The sequence below is a fragment of the Capra hircus genome, chromosome 25 (assembly GCF_001704415.2).
Source record: "Capra hircus breed San Clemente chromosome 25, ASM170441v1, whole genome shotgun sequence".
NCBI classification, from domain to species: Eukaryota; Metazoa; Chordata; class Mammalia; order Artiodactyla; family Bovidae; genus Capra; species Capra hircus.
In genome coordinates, this window is record NC_030832.1 from 40322655 (window position 1) to 40340402 (window position 17748).

Below are 17748 nucleotides of genomic sequence, written 5' to 3' on the forward strand. Positions count from 1 at the left end.
TATATGTGGTCGAGGGGAGCAAACCCTGAGTTGGTGAACCGAGGGACGGGCTTCCTTATTCCATTCTCTCTACTTTGGGGTGTGTTTACAGGTTTCTTCATAAAGACGAAGCGGAAGAGTAGATTTGATCTTTCTACCTGTTTTTCATTCAACAAGCGAGTGGTGCCCAGGTTGTCCCTCTCACCAAGCGCCGCTGGAACCCACGGTGCTCCCAGACCAGGAGGCGTGGGGCCCAGGTGCCTGTGGATGCTCTCCTCCCTCCAGGCCCACTCAAGGAAAGGATGAAGGATGTTTCCAATTTAAACAAGCACAGTCAGCAGCTTAAACAGATGTGACTATGGGGATGGGGAACACATTTGTCCTGATTGGAAGGAAGGCTCATGGTTTCTGGCCCAGAATCGGCCTGCGACCTCCAAACGTCTCTGCAGCCAGCTCCCTTCTCAAATCGGCTCCAGGTGGTCGGCCTGCAGCCACCCCCACCTCTAGAGCCTGGCTTGCAATCTCGGCGGCGTGGAAGGACCACCTTGGAGCTAGAAAATCATCAGGCCCAGACCCATGGCCCCCGTGATGCAGCTGCTGTCCGGGGCGGGGGGCCTGCATAACTGTTTTCTAAGTGTTCCTGAGGGGGGCCCCTAAGGTGCAACTGGGATGGAGGCCCACTCCTCACCCACACCTGGGGCCCCAGGAGCGGGTCCAGGCTGCACGACCAGCCAGTCCCCCCACTGCACCCCCCCAGCCTCGTGCAGGCTCTCCCTTCCCTGCGGCCATCCCCCTGCACCCTTTAAGACCCAGGCCTAGGGCCATCACTTCCTCCCAGCGGTCACACCCCTCATCATGTCACTGGTGAGGACGGGGTCTGTCGCCACTGACGCTTGAGCTCCAGGTAAAGGAGCCTGGCCCCCCTCTCCATGTCTGCGCTACCCCCACGGCTGAGCCGGGGCTGACGCTGGAGCCAGCAGGCCTCGGCCTCCAATCTGAGGTGCCGGGTGCACCGGGCCCCTCGGCCGGCATCCCTCAAGGACGCCTGGGCTGACACAGCCTCATGTCCAGGACTCACGCGCTCCCCGATGGCGGCTAGGGAGGGGCAGGTTGGTGCAATCTTGCTTTTCAACTTTCAGCTCAACAGCAAGGACGCACCCACTAACAGAGGGCCTCGGGCTGCACTTTGCAGGGGACGCCTTCTCCCCTGGGGGTATCCTGCCCAGCTCAAGCTGAGTTCCTGGCTCTGACGGAGGGCGAGAGGAGCTCAGTGCAGCCAGGACGTCTCCTCCAGGGATGGCCATGCTCGGGGCCCACGCCGCCCGCCTGCCTGCCCCCCGGGGTCCCTGGGTGGGGCTCCTACCTGACACGGCGGCAGAGGGGCTGCTGGGCTCCCCGTAGCCCGCCTGGTTCACGGCCACCACCCGGAACTCGTAGGTCACTCCTTGCCTGAGCTGGTCCAGGCTGACGGTGTAGGACGTGGCGCCCCGCGGAATGTCCTTGGCAAACATGTCCCACAGGCCTTCGTCTGCAGGGCAGTGAGAACGGAGGTCAGGGTGCCCATCTCCCACACGGAGGCCCGGTGGGTGGACGCTGCCTGCCCTGCCCTCAGCCCCCTGCTGCCTCCTGAACGGGCATCACTGAGGCTCTCAGCTGGGCGGAAGTGTCTTCCCTACGTCCTCCTGGCCTCTGGTTCTGTCGTCTCCTCTTGGTGTAGAGTGCTGGCTCTTTTTGGGACATCTTGCTGCCCCCGCCCACTGCGTGTCCCTAACCCCCAAGTTCCCACTATCCCGACTCACTGAGGACATGCGCCCCTGCCCTCACGGGCCCAGAGGCCCCCACGCACACCAGCCTCCGCCCTGAGTTAGCCCCACTGCCTTCTCATTGGAAATGACAATCCAGCAGGCGGGTCAAAGAGAGGACGCTGAGCCACAGCCTCGTGCACCAGCCAGCTCCCAGGGTTGGGGTGACGCGGTGACGCTGTCTACACTGGGTGGTCGCTGTGGCGCGCCTGGTGCTGCTTTCGATAATCAATAGCGGGTCATGCTCTCTCACGGGGCGACGGCACCGAGGGGCAGCTGGCATGGAGAGGCAGGCAGGGGCTCTGGGCCAACCCCACGGGGGCCTTAGCCCTGCACCTGGGGACCTGGCTTCACCTCCCGAGCCAAACCCCCGAAGTGCCTTCCTTGAGTTCGAGCACCCTTTGGAGGGGCTTCAGCGCCAAGCCTGCCCTAAGACCAGTCATGTTTCGGCTCTTCCTGGGAGCTACCAGACAGAAGTATAGATTTTAAAAGATGTACTGGATTCTGACTCTTCGAAGTCCATGGGGTCGCAGAGTCAGACACGACTGAACAACCTGAATTTTGAACTTAAACGCCCGTGTCCACAGAGCATTATTCACAGGAGCCCAGAGGTGATGGAAGCAACCTGTGCCCATCCACGGAGGGATGGATAAATAAGATGTGGTCCGTCCAGCCACACAGAGAAGTGTGATCCAGCCTCAGAAAGGGAGACATTCTCGCGCCTGCTGACACAGCGTGGATGAACCTCGAGGACGTGACGCTGCGTCACACGCAGACAAACACTGGACGGGTCCACGCCTAGGAGGTTCCCCGAGCGAGTCCACAGGGACAGAAGGGAGACGGGTGGGTGCTAGGGGCTGAGACGTGATTTAATGAGGACACAGCCTCAGTCCGGGAAGATGAACAAGCGCTAGGGACAACATTGCGCAACCGCGGGGACGTACTTCATGCTGCTGAGCCGCACACGCACGGGCGGCCGAGACGGCACACTTACACCACGTGTGTTACCACAATAAAAATAGATACTGAGTCTCTTTCAACCCTGACATACAGGAAAACGGTAAGAAAACGGAAACTGAAGCCAGAAAATCGGACACAGAGAGAAAGGAAGCAGCTAGACAGCCTTGGTGCGAAGCTGCCTCACCACGCGTGAGCTGTGTGACCTTAGGGAGAGGGTTTAACCTCTCTGTGCCTCACCCGAGAGCGCGGGCAACAGAGGACATCTACGTCACAGGCGTGCCTCAGGGACTGAACGAGTCAGTACTGATGAAGTGCTCGGTAAGCAGCACGCCCCGCGAGTGTTTGCGAAATCCAGTCTCTAAGGAGCTCGTTGGGTGAAAAGTGGGCTCCGGGCCCACACTGTTCGTTTGAAGCACTGATCCTCTGTGAATTATAAATTCTGTTGCAGGAGCAGGTAGGTGATCTTTTACAAAGAGCAGGCGACCTGGAGAGGAACAGCGCATTTAAATGTGCATGCTTCACAGGGAGGACGGCTCTCTGGGAAACAGCCTCATCACACACCTCGGAACAGCAGGGGCTGGAGAGGATCAGCCCCACGGTGAACAGAAGATCACCCGCGTGCGAGTCTGTGCTTGCACAGGGCTTACCATGAGCTCCAGTTAAGCATTTGTAGTCACGGGTTAACGAAGGAATGGATGCGGGCGAGACTTGAAAGGCACAGATCTCGGTACAGAGGGGGAGCACGATGACTGCTTATTTCTAAATGCTCACCAAGACACCCATTACCCTTAACAACGTCCAAACGGCAAGTCATCGCTTAAGCTTCCTCTTCCTTCTGAGACCATCAGGGTCTGCACGTTCGATTGTTCTCTGTGCTGGATTTCTGGTGTGAAGCGTGCGCTTTCCTGCAGGCCCTGCTCCCTTGCCTGGAGGCCTCGGGAGGCCCTGCTCCCCGCCACGCCCTCCGCCCGCCCGCTCCATCCACAATCACTTCAGAGCTCACGCTCTGCTCAGGCCCTGTTCCAGCCAACAGGGAGCCAGATGAGACTTCTGTTCTCAACGAGCTACTGAAGAATCTACAGGTGGGGGTGGAGAAAACCAACAAGGTCATCTCACCCTTTCAGATTCACCTCCTGGAGGCCAGCCCTGGCCCACTCCTGTACTCTGGGAAGAGATGGAAGTGTCCGCCTCTGGGCCTCCCGGACACTTCTTGACGTTTACCTGTCTGTCTGCACCAATGGGCTCGCGAATGTTTCAAGCGTTCAGTAGATGTCAGTTGACATGATTCCCCCCGTCTCTTACCACTTTCCTTCCTTCCATCTTTTCTCCCCTCCCTCCCTCTCTCCATCCATCTTTTCTTTCCTCCCCCCATTCACCCTTCCATCTGCCCATCCATCTGTTTATCCACCCATCCACCCATCCTTATGCCCCCATAGCTTTTCATAGGGCCTGGCACAAGCAAGTTTTCAATAAAATGACCACCACTGTTTATTTAGTGCTTACTATGAGCAAGTCACTGTTCCAAGGGCTTTAAACATTGGGTGACTCGTGTGGTGTTTTCCCTCTAAGAAGATAGTTTTATGCTGTGAAAGAGGCTAAAGGAAAAACACAGACCCTAATACACCGGATAATGCCTAAAGCCACTGTAATTAAGGGACTAACAAGACTGTGAGAGGTGCTCCCAGACTGTCCTCAGCGGCTCGAGCACTCCTGCTGTGGGTTCTCTGAGTGTCTTTGGCAGGAAGGTTTCTGTAATACTTTCCTGCTACTTGAATAAAAAAAAATGATTTCCCCTTCCTCTCCCATCACCCAGAGGCCACATTTTATTTTAAATGCTCTGTCATAGCTCCAGGAATTATGTGTATTTTTCATAAAAACGTTTTTAAAATATTGATACAGAATCTCAACACAAGACGATTTACTTTACATGGAAAAACGCTGGGAGGAGGGAAGTCATACCAAGAGAATTTCCTTCTGAATTAATAGAAAAAAGTTTGTATTTTTGTTCTGCTTAATTCTGCCTTTCCAAAACCAGCATACTCAGCATTTTTGGCTCCACTTGTGACCCTCTGGGCTGTTTATCCGCGCTGATGCTCATGCTGTGATCACGGCCGGCAGAAACCCCTGGTGGCCGCTGGAACATCCACTCTGCCTCTCCACTGCCGACCGTTTACCTCATCTGTACTGTGTCATTAAATATCTCAATAGATCAATGATGGAGAAAAGTATGTCTACAAATTAGGGGGGAAACAACATTATAGAACTATTAAGCATAATGAGATTTGTGCAACAGATTTTCCACGCACCAGGATAATCCCTGGGCTTGAATGTCCATCTTGACCAACATTTGTGGAGTGTGCGGGCCCTTGTGTGTTTCTGGGGATGTGCTTGGCCTGCTCTCAGACCCCAGATGAGGCTACTCCACTGGGTGCCCTGGAGACCCCAGCCAGCTTTCCCTCCCCACCCTCGTGGGGAGCTCAGATTGGCCTGAGGGAAACAGTGGCTGTGTTTCCCAAAGCCACATCCCTGGGTGGCTGACGCCCCAGGCCTGAGGACCAGGCCTTTGACCTCCCTGGTGGTGATGCTGACCTTCAGGCCGGGGCCGCATGACGTCTGTGTTGAGGTGTTCGCGGTGTCTGCTGGGCCCAGCCCCCCTTCGGGACCCCCGGCACCTTCCTGGACTCCTGTTACTGAGACACTGCTGGGAAGACACCAGAGTGGGTAAGAAGATGGGGGAGCCGCTGAGAAATGAACGCTGCGGAATGTTGCCGGATAAACCACTCTGGTCACACGCCTCCATCTGTGCTGACTCGGGAGGAGAGCTGTCCACCCACACAGTGCGGCCCCGCCGGCCAGTTTTCCTTTAAAAAGAGAAGATCCTGGTCTGGGCCGCCCTACAGCAATGTTTGTTTCCTAAAACAGGAAGATGGCTAATTCTGAATGGCCTCGAGGAAAGCAGGCACCCTCTGTCCACACAGGCTGCCGCCCTGACCAGCTTGTTTTCAGGGAACGGAGCAAGGCGACTCTTCGCTTTCGGGGCCAGCACCCCCCTCCTCGCCTGGCGGTGGCAGGAGGCCCATGTCTCCGGGACGACATCCTCAGCACCGGGGAACCAGGACGACCTCTCTCCTGACCAGAGCCCCGCCCGGCGCAGGCACATCCTGGGGTCTGTGCTCCGTGGGTCCCCCAACACCCAGAAGCGCAGGCAGACGCCAGTACAAAAGTCTGATTTCCTGGACAGTCAGACAGTGTCCACAATGAATGACACTGTCATTCATGGCCCGAGATTTCTGGTGCCACTAACTCACCAATGAACGGGGGATGTCGGCTTGCAGTTCTGAGTCTGCAGCTGTTCATTTCTTGGAGTTGTTTGGTCTCTAAGTCGTGTCTGACTCTCTCACGACGCCATAGACTGTGGCCCGCCAGACTCCTCCATCCAGGGGATTTCCCAGGCAAGAACACTGGGGTGGGTTGCCATTTCCTTCACCAGGGGATCTTCAACCCAGGTCCGTCTCCTGCACTGGCAGATGGATTTTTCACTACTGACTCACTGGGGAAGCCCGTTTATTTCTTGAACACTGCCATTTCTCTTTGTATAAATGGTCTGGGTCAGAAATTTAACTTACATGGTGGGGATTAAATTTGAGGCTAAATACATCTGATTAAAAAAAAATTGTATTTTATCTGGTCCTTGTTTAAGGCAGGACACAGGAGATGAATGTTGAAATGCAAAGGATGGCCTGTGATGGGGGGCCCAGCCCTGGAATAAACGTCCGCGGAGGCTGACTGGCTGTGAGGGAGACGGGCGTGAGCACAGGCCGGCGGCACAGTTGAGAACTGTAGCCACAGCGCGCCTGCTGAGGGTGCTGACTCAGCCACTTCTGTGGATTTTTAAACCTTCGGCAAAACACTGATGTTTTCCTTTGTTCGGCTGAAAAGTCCTGCAGTCAAAGACTGCAAGTGGACAGAATGAGTGGGGAGGGGCCTGGGGGGCTCCCTGGAGGGCTGAAAGTTTTGGGGGAAGACCCCTGCCCCCCACCCAGGGACCAAGGACCGTAATCCGTCTCAGCCGCGCCCATCTCCGGGCTAAATACATTATTTGTGAAAAAGGCAACACGATGTCTCCTTGCATTCGGAACGTCCTAAATCTGTGTATTTCGCGGCTGCTTTGGAGAGGAGAATATATTTATAGCTGCTTCAGTGCCATTCCCGCCTATTGTGTAAATATGTAAATGAGGCTTCTTGATCTACACAGTGAAACGCCTCGGAATAATCTGTGTGAATAAATCAGCTGCATGTGCCCAGTGCGCAGTTCCCGCTGCCTTTCCCGGAGCTTGGCAACACCGACTGGGGGGCACCTTCTCAAAGCCCCGGAAGTGAACCTCCGGCAGGACTGTCCGGCGGGGTCTGGGGCCGAGTCCGTGCTCTCTGACCGCCCTTCTCCAGGACTGGGAGGGAGTCTGCGTTCTAGCCCCGTGCGAATTTCCTTAGTAGCTGTTCAGTTTCGGGTGTTCGTGTCAGAGCATCAGCAGAATTCGGTTCAGTTCAGTTCAGTTCAGTGCTCAGTCATGTCTGACTCTTTCTGACCCCAGGGACTGTGGCACGCCAGGCTTCCCTGTCCATCACCAACTCCCGGAGCTTGCTCAAATTCATGTCCATCGAGTCGGTGATGCCATCCAACCATCTCATTCTCTATTGTCCCCTTCTCTTCCTGCCTTCAACCTTTCCCAGCATCAGGGTCTTTTCCAATGAGTCAGTTCTTCACATCAGGTGATCAAAGTATTAGAACTTCAGCTTCAGCATCAGTCCTTCCAATGAATATTCAGGACTGATTTCCTTTAGGATGGACTGGTTGGATCTCCTTGCTGTCCAAGGGACTCTCAAGAGTCTTTTCCAACACCACAGTTCAAAAGCATCAATTCTTCAACGCTCAGCTTTCTTTATGGTCCAACTCTCACATCCATACATGACTACTGGAAAAACAATAGCCTTGACTAGACGGACATTTGTTGGCAAAGTAACGTCTCTGCTCTTTAATATGCTGTCTAGGTTGGTCATAGCTTTTCTTCCAAAGAGCAAGTGTCTTTTAATTTCATGGCTGCAGTCACCATCTGCAGTGATTTTGGAGCCCAAAAAAGGAAAGTCTGTCCCTGTTTCCATTGTTTGCCCATCTATTTGCCATGAAGTGACGGGACCAGATGCCATGATCTTCGTTTTCTGAATGTTGACTTTTAAGTCAGCTTTTTCACTCTCTTCTTTCACTTTCATCAAGAGGCTCTTTAGTTCTTCTTCACTTTCTGCCATAAGGGTGGTGTCATCTGCATATCTGAGGTTATTGATATTTCTCCTGGCAACCTTGATTCCAGCTTGTGCTTCATCCAGCCCAGCGTTTCTCATGATGTACTCTGCATAGAAGTTAAATAAGCAGGGTGACAATATACAGCCTTGACATACTCCTTTTCCTATTTGGAACCAGTCTGTTTTCCACGTCCAGTTCTAACTGTTGCTTCCTGACCTGCATACAGATTTCTCAGGAGGAAGGTCAGGTGGTCTGGTATTCCCATCTCTTGAAGAATTTTCCACAGTTTGTTGTGATCCACACAGTCAAAGGCTTTGGCATAGTCAATAAAGCAGAAATAGATGTTTTTCTGGAACTCTCACTTTTTCAATGATCCGACAGATGCTGGCAATTTGATCTCTGGTTCCTCTGCCTTTTCTAAATCCAGCTTGAACATCTGGAAGTTCTCAGTTCACGTACTGTAGAAGCCTGGCTTGGAGAATTTTGAGCATTACTTTGCTAGCATGTGAGATGAGTGCAATTGTGCAGTAGTTTGAGCATTCTTTGGCATTGCCTTTCTTTGGGATGGGTGTGAAAACTGACCTTTTCCAGTCCTGTGGCCACTGCTGAGTTTTCCAAATTTGCTGGCATATTGAGTGCAGCACTTTCACAGCATCATCTTTTAGGATTTGAAATAGCTCAACTGGAATTCCATCACCTCCACTAGCTTTGTTTGTAGTGATGCTTCCTAAGGCCCACTTGACTTTGCACCCTAGGATGTCTGACTCTAGGTGAGTGATCACACCATCGTGATTATCTGGGTCATGAAGATCTTTTTTGTATAGTTCTTCTGTGTATTCTTGCCACCTCTTAATACCTTCTGCTTCTGTTAGGTCCATACCATTTCTGTCCTTTATTAAGCCCATGTTTGCATGAAATGTTCCCTTGGTGTCTCTAATTTTCTTGAGGAGATCTCTAGTCTTTCCCATTCTATTGTTTTCCTCTATTTCTTTGCACTGACCACTGAGGAGGGCTTTCTTATCTCTCCTTGCTGTTCTCTGGAACTCTGCATTCAGATGGGTGTATCTTTCCTTTCCTCCTTTGCCTTTCACTTCTCTTCTCAGCGATTTGTAAGGCCTCCTCAGACAGCCATTTTGTCTTTTTGCGTTTCTTTTTCTTGGGAACGGTCCTGATCCCTGCCTGCTCATCAGCAGAACTGGCTGGTTAACATGCAGATACACAGGGGTGCACGGCCTTGTCCGGGTTGTCCAGGCCTGCTGGCCGCCCTCCCGGACCAGCTAAGTGAGTGAGCTCCATGCTTTATAGGGCAAGATGGAGATGAGATTGGTGGGTGAACAGTAGGCACCCTGGGGCCCCTGGGGCCTCCCCAAAATGGGCTCAGTCTTCCTAGACCCTGGGCAGCCTCTGAGCAAAAATTCCCTGTCCCAGGGGCCCACACCACAACCAAGCTCCCTTCCGACTCCACTGCTCCACAGAGGGCTCGGGGGGCGGCAGCAAGACGGTGCCACATTTAACTCTCTGTGCAATGAGGCCTGTAACAGATGACAGCCGAGCTCCAAAGCTCATGATACCGGCAAGAGTTTAAACATTGCCAATCTGTAACCACGTTTCATCTGACTCCAAGCAGCTGCAGGCCTCCATTCTGGAGTGCAGGGGGCGTCTTTCTCGACTTTCAGAGGCTGGACGGTGAGCCAGTCAGCCTGCCCTGGTCCAGTCGGCCGCTGGAGAAGGGAAATTGCTGGCAGCCCGCTTTCAGGCAGAGGGAGGTGACTCGGGAAGCGTCGCGAGTGCATCTCATCTCCAGTGGTCCCCAGCCTTTTTGGCGCCAGAGACGGGTTTCCTGGAAGACAGTTTTTCCATGGACAGGGCTGGGGTGGGGGGCGGTGTTCAGGATGATTCAAGAGTGTCGCGTTTGATGCACACTTTGTTTCTATTGTGATTATATTGGCTCCACCTCAGACCAGCAGGCGTTGGATCATGGAGGCTGAGGACCTCGGGGCCCCTGCTCGAGACCAAGGCTTCCGTATCCTTTCTCGGTGCCGTGGACCCTCTGACAGCTGGCTGACCTTGAAGGACCCTGTCTCAGAGTGGTTTCAGATGTGCGGAATGCAGCGGAAAAGGAGCGAGCAACACTGGCGATGCCAAGTGCCTGGCGGTACCCGGAGGCTCACAGCCATGTCCGTCTCCAGGCTGCGAGGAAGCTCTGGGCCGCGTGGGTCTTCTCAGGGCCCTGGGTGAGCCACGCGGTCTCTGGAAGACATGGTAGAGAAACGTGGATTTCTGTGACAGCCTCACACCAGGGAACTCGGAAGTCTTGGCTTTGTCATGAACACCTTGGATAAGGAGGTGGAGCAGGGTCTGCAGACGACGTAATTCCAACGTAAGGATGAGTGTGAAGGGTCCGGGGAGTCTCTCCACGGCTGGCACGTGACGCGAACGTGGCCGTGGCTCCTACTGCCGGCAGCCTCCCAGCCACTGCAGGGACTTAGGCGGCTTCTCACTTCCTGCCGTGGACTGAATTGCATCCCCTTGTCATTCACACCCCCGAGGCCTGATCCTCAGGCTCTCAGAGCGTGATCTTGTTTGGAAATAGGGTCTCTGCAGATGCAATTAATTAAGATGCGGTCATGCGGGTGGGCCCTAGTTCCACATGACTGGGGCCCTTCCAAGAGGGGGATGAGGGACTTCTGCGGTGCTCCAGTGGCGGAGAACCCACCTGCCAGTGCAGCGCACACGGGTTCGGCCCCTGCTCTGAGAAGATCCCACAGGCCACGGAGCAACGGAGCCTGTGGGCCACAGCGCGCGCTCCGGAGCCAGAGAATGAAGCCCGCCCGCCGAGCGCGCGTGCTCCGCCGCGAGAGAAGCCGCGCACCACGACTAGAGGGTGGGCCCCACTCTCTGCGACTGCAGAAAGCTCACGTGCAGCAAAGAAGACCCAGCGCGTCCAAAACAGTAAGTGAAGAAAAGAAATAAAAGGGGGACATTTGGACGCAGGCGGGAACACAGGGAGGAGGCCAGGTGACGAGGAAGGTCGGGGCCTGGGTGATGCTTCTGCCACAAGCCAAGGCGCCTCGGAGGCTGTGGGCGGTGCTCCGGGAGCCGGGGAGGCGCTGGACCGGACCCCCCCACCCCTGGCTCGGCCCGCCTCGGGAACCAGCCTGCCGACACCTTGATCTGAGGCTTCCCGCCTCCGGAACCGGGAGACCGCACGCCTCTGTCATTTAGGCCGCTGTGTGCTCGGCGCCCGTTTACAGCAGCGGAGGAAGCTACCGAGCGTTTATCAGTGAAGGAAGTGCTACTTTCAGTTAGAGGTTAGTGAGGGTAAAAACATATTTTTTTCCCATCTAAATCGTTGGAGCTCCAGAATTCTATCCATGAACACCGCGGGGGTGTGGGGAACGAGCAGGGTAACCCCTGGATTTGAGGGGCAAACAGCTTGCTTCCTTTGGGTCAGCATGGCCTCCACAGCCTTGTTTGGGCCCAGACCCCAGGGGCCTTTTAGCCACGGTGCTGGCTGGGCCCAGGCCTGCCCCAGATTTGTCCTGTTCCCAGCACAGGACGAACACCCTGCTTATCAGAAACTGGCCAGGTCCCAGGCTGGAGGCTGAGCATGGGAGTGAGAGCCAAAGAATCATTCACGTTTCATAGAAACTGCCTTGGTTTATGGACTAGGTTTCTCCTTAGAAGTCTGTAGAGGCACTTCTAATAAGGAACCTCTCAGAACCAGTTTGCTGGGGAGGAGGGGCGCCTGTGACACTGTGGGGTCTGCAGCTTCAGGGCCCCTTCCTCCTGGTCTAATAGCTGCTTTATATCGTAGTCTGAAACTCGTCCAGAGCTGGACTCCATCTAGCGGGAGGGACCTGGCGATTTGCTTTCTGAGCGTGGCGCTGGCCCACCAGGTACCCTCACCCTCAGAGGTTCGTGCTGAGCTGTGCAGCCGTCTGAACGAGCAGTGCTCCTGTGTGGGCGACACCCCACCCCCGGCTGTAATACCAGACTTAACCCATCAGAAGTTCATTTTCCAGTAAGTCCTTCCTAAAAGCTGAAGCTCCAACATTTGCCCACCTGATGCAAAGAGCCGACTCACTGGAAAAGACCCTGATGCTGGGAGGGATTGGGGGCAGGAGAAGAAGGGAGTGACAGAGGATGAGATGGCTGGATGGCATCACCGACTCAATGGACATGAGTTTGGGCAAACTCCAGGAGTTGGTGATGGGCAGGGAGGCCTGGCGTGCTGCAGTCCGTGGGGTCGAAAAGAGTCGGACACGACTGAGTAGTTGAACAACAACAAAAGGTATTAACTGAACCGGAGGAAGGGGAGAGCCCTCCCAGGGTGGACGGGGTCAGGTGGGTCTCAGCCTCGCTCTCAGCAGGTAATGTGGGCACCATTCCTGGCAGGAAGGCTCACAGTGAGGGGGGAGCAGGACGCGGTCCACTGAGACCCTCAGCCTGTCTCTGAGCCACTCGCGGCTGTCACTGGTGAGCCGAGGGCTGTGTGAGGGGCCCTAAGTCCTCAGCACGTGTATCTGAGTGACCGTTGCTGCTGCTGCTGCTGCTAAGTTGCTTCAGTCGTGTCCGACTCTGTGCGACCCCATAGACAGCAGCCCACCAGGCTCTGCCGTCCCTGGGATTCTCCAGGCAACCCCTCCCCTAAACCTGGCTCACGGGGCCACCTTGTCGTGGGGCTGATGCCTGTGAGGTTATGAGCACAGTCATGATTATGAAAACAGAGGGTGGGGGCAGTGAGAGGGAGGCTCTCATTTCAGCACCACCCCCTCGGTCCCCTTGTCATCAGGGAGATACTGCCAGGCAGGCCCACGGCTTGGACACGTCCCTCCTTGTACAGATGCAGGGACACGGTTTCGGGGTGGCGCCCACCCTACCTGAGGGTCTGGCCTCGATGATGTAGCCTGTGGTGGGCGTCCTGCCGGCCCGGCCCTCCGTCCACTGCAGGGTCAGCTCAGAGGTGGATTTGGTGACCGAGACGTCTCGAGGGGAGCCCGGGGACCCTGTGGACAGAGCAGAGCAGAGGGCTTTGGGGACTCCTCGCCCGCGGAGCCTCTCCAGGCAGGACCACCGAGCTCAGTCTCAGGCTCCTCCTCTGGAGAGTGGGGGTGGGGTGTGGGCTGACGCAGGCCGCACAGGTCCCTCAGAGGATCAAGAGAGGCGAGGCGTGGAGGTGCCCCCTGGATCCGCTGCCCTGGCCTCGCCTCCATAAGCACTCCGTAAACAGAGGCCAAGGTCGTTTGTGAAGTGGAAACCTTGGCTCAGCCTCATGTGTGAAAACTTCAAAATTTTCTTGTGTATCTTGAATTGAATGCACTTATTTTGTCTTAATAATTTTCCCAGAAAATACAAACTTGCCTAGGAATTTGCTCGTCTATACTGAATGCGTTCACGTTCAGACTCTTGCGTTAATACCTGCTTTTTTACAGGGCCAAGAGACGCCCCTGGGGGCCCCTGCTTCCACTGCAGGGGGCCCTGGGCTGATCCCTGTTCGAGGACCTGAGGCCCCACATGGCATGGGGTGCAGCCAAAAGTTAAAAAAAAAGACGACGGGACCAACAGAGACCCGAGCTGAAGCCAGTTCTGAGCGGCCACGACGGCTCACTGGGGCGCAGACAGACCCGCAAGAGGACGGAGGGGGCTGGCTACTCACCCTCGGCCGGCCCGGCTGTGACGTTGGCCTGCAGCTCAGGCCCGTAGGCGATGGTCCGTGCCTGCACGCGGAAGAAGTAGGTGACTCCCTTGGTGAGGTCCCGCACCTTCAACCAGCGCGGCCAGCTCCCCTTCACATCCACAGTCACCACTTTGCTGACCCCTGTGGCCGCAGGAATGGGGAGAGGGGCAGATTCAGAGGGGCCCTGAGCCCCGCCTGCCTGCCCGGCTCTGATATCAACGGCGGAGGTCTCTCGGTCTGCTAAGGAAGTTTTTCTTACAATTAGGAGGCGTTTAAGTGGTGATAATGGCCAATTTTCAGCACAGATAAGTGCAATTAGAGTCTAAGCTTGATAAGCGGGTGCTGACAAGGGAAGAAGCACCCTGACAACACGTGGGAGGAGGTGGTCAGGCTCGCTGGTCAGGTCGGGGACAGAGAACCCCGGTGACCAGCACCACCCGGAGCGCAGGGCCTTGGGATCTGGAGGGCCCCTTCCCGCAAAGTCCTGAGTCACGTCGGAGGTGACCTTGGGCTTCCTGACTCAGTCCCGGAGGAGAGATCGTGGGAGAGGAAGACTCGGGAAGACTTCTGGGGGTTAAAGGTGCACCCCTTCCCCCGCCCAGTGGGGACCACCCTGTGGTGTGAAGGCCTCGGCCATGCATGACAAGCACAGCTTCACCCAGGACTTGACTCGAGGATGCAGAACCTGTCACCACGGACAGCGGTGCCTCCACCCAGAGACGGGGATGGCCCGGAGCCCTCGCCCTCAGACATGGGGACAGAGCGCGCGCGATGCTGGCTGCACGGTGTTTAATTAGAAAACAGAGCTTCAGTATTTGGGGAGGAAGATACATCCTGAAAAATACATAAATGCAGCCTTTTCCAGGAGGGAAAATAAGGTTCTTTATGACAAGTTTAAAAAGAAGGCGTTTGAACAAAATAGCTACAGAAGCTCTAGACTGCGGGATTTCTCCGAGCCTCCCACCCACTGCCGGCGCCAGGCACCTCTGGGTGGGCGTCAGGCTGTGGTGGGGTCGGTCAGCAGAGGCCGAGTGGACAAGCTGCGCCCGGTGCCTGCAGTCCAGGGTCCAGGGTCCGCCCCACTGCGTCCCCCACACAGAGGACCGCCGGGCTTCCCGAGACCGTGGGCCACCTGTCTGCACTCGCTGCGAGCGGCTGGTGTTCTCTGCACCTCGAGTCCTGGGGCGGCCTTGACCTCAGAAGAGCCCAAAAAGCGTGTCCTTGTGCCAAAGGGGTCCAGCTTCCAAGTCGCCAGAGCAAATCCTTCCAGTCCTGCAGGTCCCAGGGCCCCTTCCTGTGGCTTTCTGTGTTCACATCGCGCCCTTTATCAAGCACTTGCTCAGCTAAGTCATTCTCTTCCCAATTATTTCAGAGCGATTCTGGTGGCTTTTGCCTGGTTGGAGCTTTTCACTGGAGAAGCAGGGGTTTCTGCCCAGCAAAGCTGCCCCTCAGCTCCATCGCTCTGGACAGCCCGCACACATGGAGACCATCACCAGCTGATGCTGGGGGTCCTGTGGGATGTATAGATTTTGGCAGAGCAGCACCCCCCACCTTTTTTGTTGTTAAAAAAGAAATACCTTCTCCTTAGAGTAGAACCAACCCTGGGCACAGATTTTGCGCACTCTGTCCCCCCACCCCCATCCCATCCCAACCCCCCATTCCGTCCCAACCACGGCAGAATCTTGTTCGTTTGTCCATTTTAAAACTGTGCCCTGCACTACAAAGCCTCATGGTGCAATTTCCTAAAATACTTCCATTTAAAACATTTTGTTGTTGATGATCAGTAGCTCAGCCATGTCCGACTCTTTGCGACCCCATGGACTGAAGCACGCCAGGCCTCCCTGTCCTTCACCGTCTCCCTGAGCTTGCTAAAACTCATGTGCGTTGAGTCAGTGATGCCATCCAATCATCTCATCCTCTTTTGTCCCCTTCTCCTCCTGCCTTCAATCTTTCCCCCATTTAAAAGACATTTTTAGAAAACATAAAAACAGCTCTTCCATGGAATCAGATTCCCAGGATCAGGGCCTGGTGCTCTGAGGGCTGGGGCGACACCCGGGTGGGCCCGGGCTCTCCTGGGTCCACGCTGGGCCCCCGCTCCCTGGGCTGAAGGCAGCCCACCAGGTCTGGGCCCGGGGTGGGGCACGCAGGGTCAGCCAGGGCGAGGCCGCTGCTTCACAACTCCTGTTTACTGTCTTCACTGCAAACGTGCGTGTGCGCGTGTGTAACATACATATCACACCCTTGGTGGTCTTCATGGGGAGCCAGCTGCCACAGAGAGCCGACACAGAATGAAGACACCCGAGGACCCCGTGTTTGCAGCCAGGTTTCCGGGAGACACTGGGTCCTCTGAGACACGTGAACGTATAGAAATTGTCTGGAGCCCCCGTCACCACTTCCATGGTTGCCTGTGGGGATCCCGGATCCCACAGGGAAGGGGGCCAGGCTTCTCCAGGAGACCCCTACTCAAGAGGCCCGCAGGCCCATCAGACTGGTCAGCCGCCCTAAGCGGGGGGCATACATAATCCAGGAACTGGGGGGCCCTGGGGAGGGGCAGGCCGAGGTGTGGGGACTTGTGTGCAAACACTTCCTAAGCCTCCCCCTGCCCCGAAGTGGCTGCTGTTCCGGCGTCCACCAGCGCTGTCCAGTGCGAGGCCCCCAGCCGAGCCCAGAGTAAGGACTTCCGGTGCTCGGCCCCACACCTGTCACCAGAGGCCCTGCCCTGCCCTAGGCACGGCCTCCTTGCAGCCCCGCCTGGCAGACCCCACCTTCCCGGGCCGAGGGCAGTGGAGGCCGGAAGGGCTCAGGCCCAGCGTGTGACTGAAGAACCGGGTTCAGGGAGCAGCCGCGGTCCAGGCAGGCTCCGAGTGGGATCCTGAGAAGCGGGCCCGGGTTGGTGGTGAGCAGGGCGCGTCTGGAAGGTCACAGGTCACCAGGGCAGCACTCGGGCAGCGGGCCTTGAGCTCTGCCCCTAGGGATGGGGTGTGTGCTGGTTGCCGGGGCGCCTGGGGGAGGCATGAGGCCTGAGGTCAGCCTCGCTCCTGCAGGAGCAGGGCCAGAGCTGTCAGGGGGCGGGTGGGCCCGGCTCAGGGCAGCTCTGAGGGTAGAGGCAGCCCCGGGGCTCCTCTGGCTGGGCTGAGCGCTGCCAGTCACTGGTGCTGTCACGGTCAAGGGCAGCAGCCCCAGCCCTGGACAGGGCACCGGACAGACGAGCAGGAGTCGGGGCCTGGGACATGCCGGCCAGGAACCTGGGCTCCAGATAGGAGCTGGGGCAGTGGCCGTGTGAAAGAGCGCTGAGTCTCCGCCCCCACTCATGTGGGCGAGCAAAACGCTAGTGTCCGGTAATTCTCGGCCCTTCCTGGCCACTGGATGAGCAAGATCCTGGCCCATCTCCTCCAGGGCCTCTGGGGCTGTGACTGCGACCCCAGCCACGCCCAGGCCGCCTGTCCCCAGACTGAGCAGGGCTGAGTCGATGTGGCCCCGGCCTCTTGGCTGTTGGACAGCTTGTGTCCACATGCCGCCTCTCCTGCTATTTACCAAAGTTCATGGATTTTCTGAGACTCGTGCTCCTCACGCGTCCATGTCTGATCTGGGATGCAGCTTGGGACTGGCGCTGCACACGAGGCCTGGACTGGAGTGCATCAGAGGTCTTTTTTCTTCCTCAGCACTTAAGAAAATAACCACGAATCTCAAGAGTCCATGGCAGTCGAGATGCGATGAAATAAAATCTAGGGCTTAAATTTTCTTCTTCACATCAACTCCCTGTTTTAGTTGAATGTGCTTATTTTTAAAGGAAACGTTTATCGCGGCGCTTTAAGTGGAGAGCCAGATCGTTAGACGTGTGGGTGGTATCTTTCCCTCCTAGACATTAAACAATCCGTAACTTTTACAGTCTGCCTGCGTCTATGACCAGGGGCTCCCCGCCCTCCTCTGCACCGCTGTCCTGGGCACACAGAGGGGCAGAGAGAAAGGCCCACTCAGCCCTCAGGGTGTGCTCTGCGCCCTGGGGCTCAGCTTCAGTCTCTGATCAG

The 17748-nt window shown here is 56.2% G+C and overlaps 1 protein-coding gene across 2 annotated transcripts in view; it reads right to left on the reverse strand.

Annotated features, from left to right (window-relative positions):
* Positions 1 to 17748, reverse strand: part of SDK1 (sidekick cell adhesion molecule 1) — a 735743-nt gene that overhangs the window by 14023 nt on the left and 703972 nt on the right. For both annotated transcript variants that reach the window (XR_001917262.1, XM_018040596.1), the window contains exons 39-41: positions 13700 to 13861; positions 12924 to 13049; positions 1343 to 1507 (exon numbers count right to left, since the gene is read on the reverse strand). Coding sequence is in view for 1 of the 2 variants with exons in the window: in XM_018040596.1 (XP_017896085.1) it covers positions 1343 to 1507; positions 12924 to 13049; positions 13700 to 13861 (453 nt within the window). In the remaining variant the exon portion in view is untranslated. The remainder of the gene's footprint in view (positions 1 to 1342; positions 1508 to 12923; positions 13050 to 13699; positions 13862 to 17748) is intronic.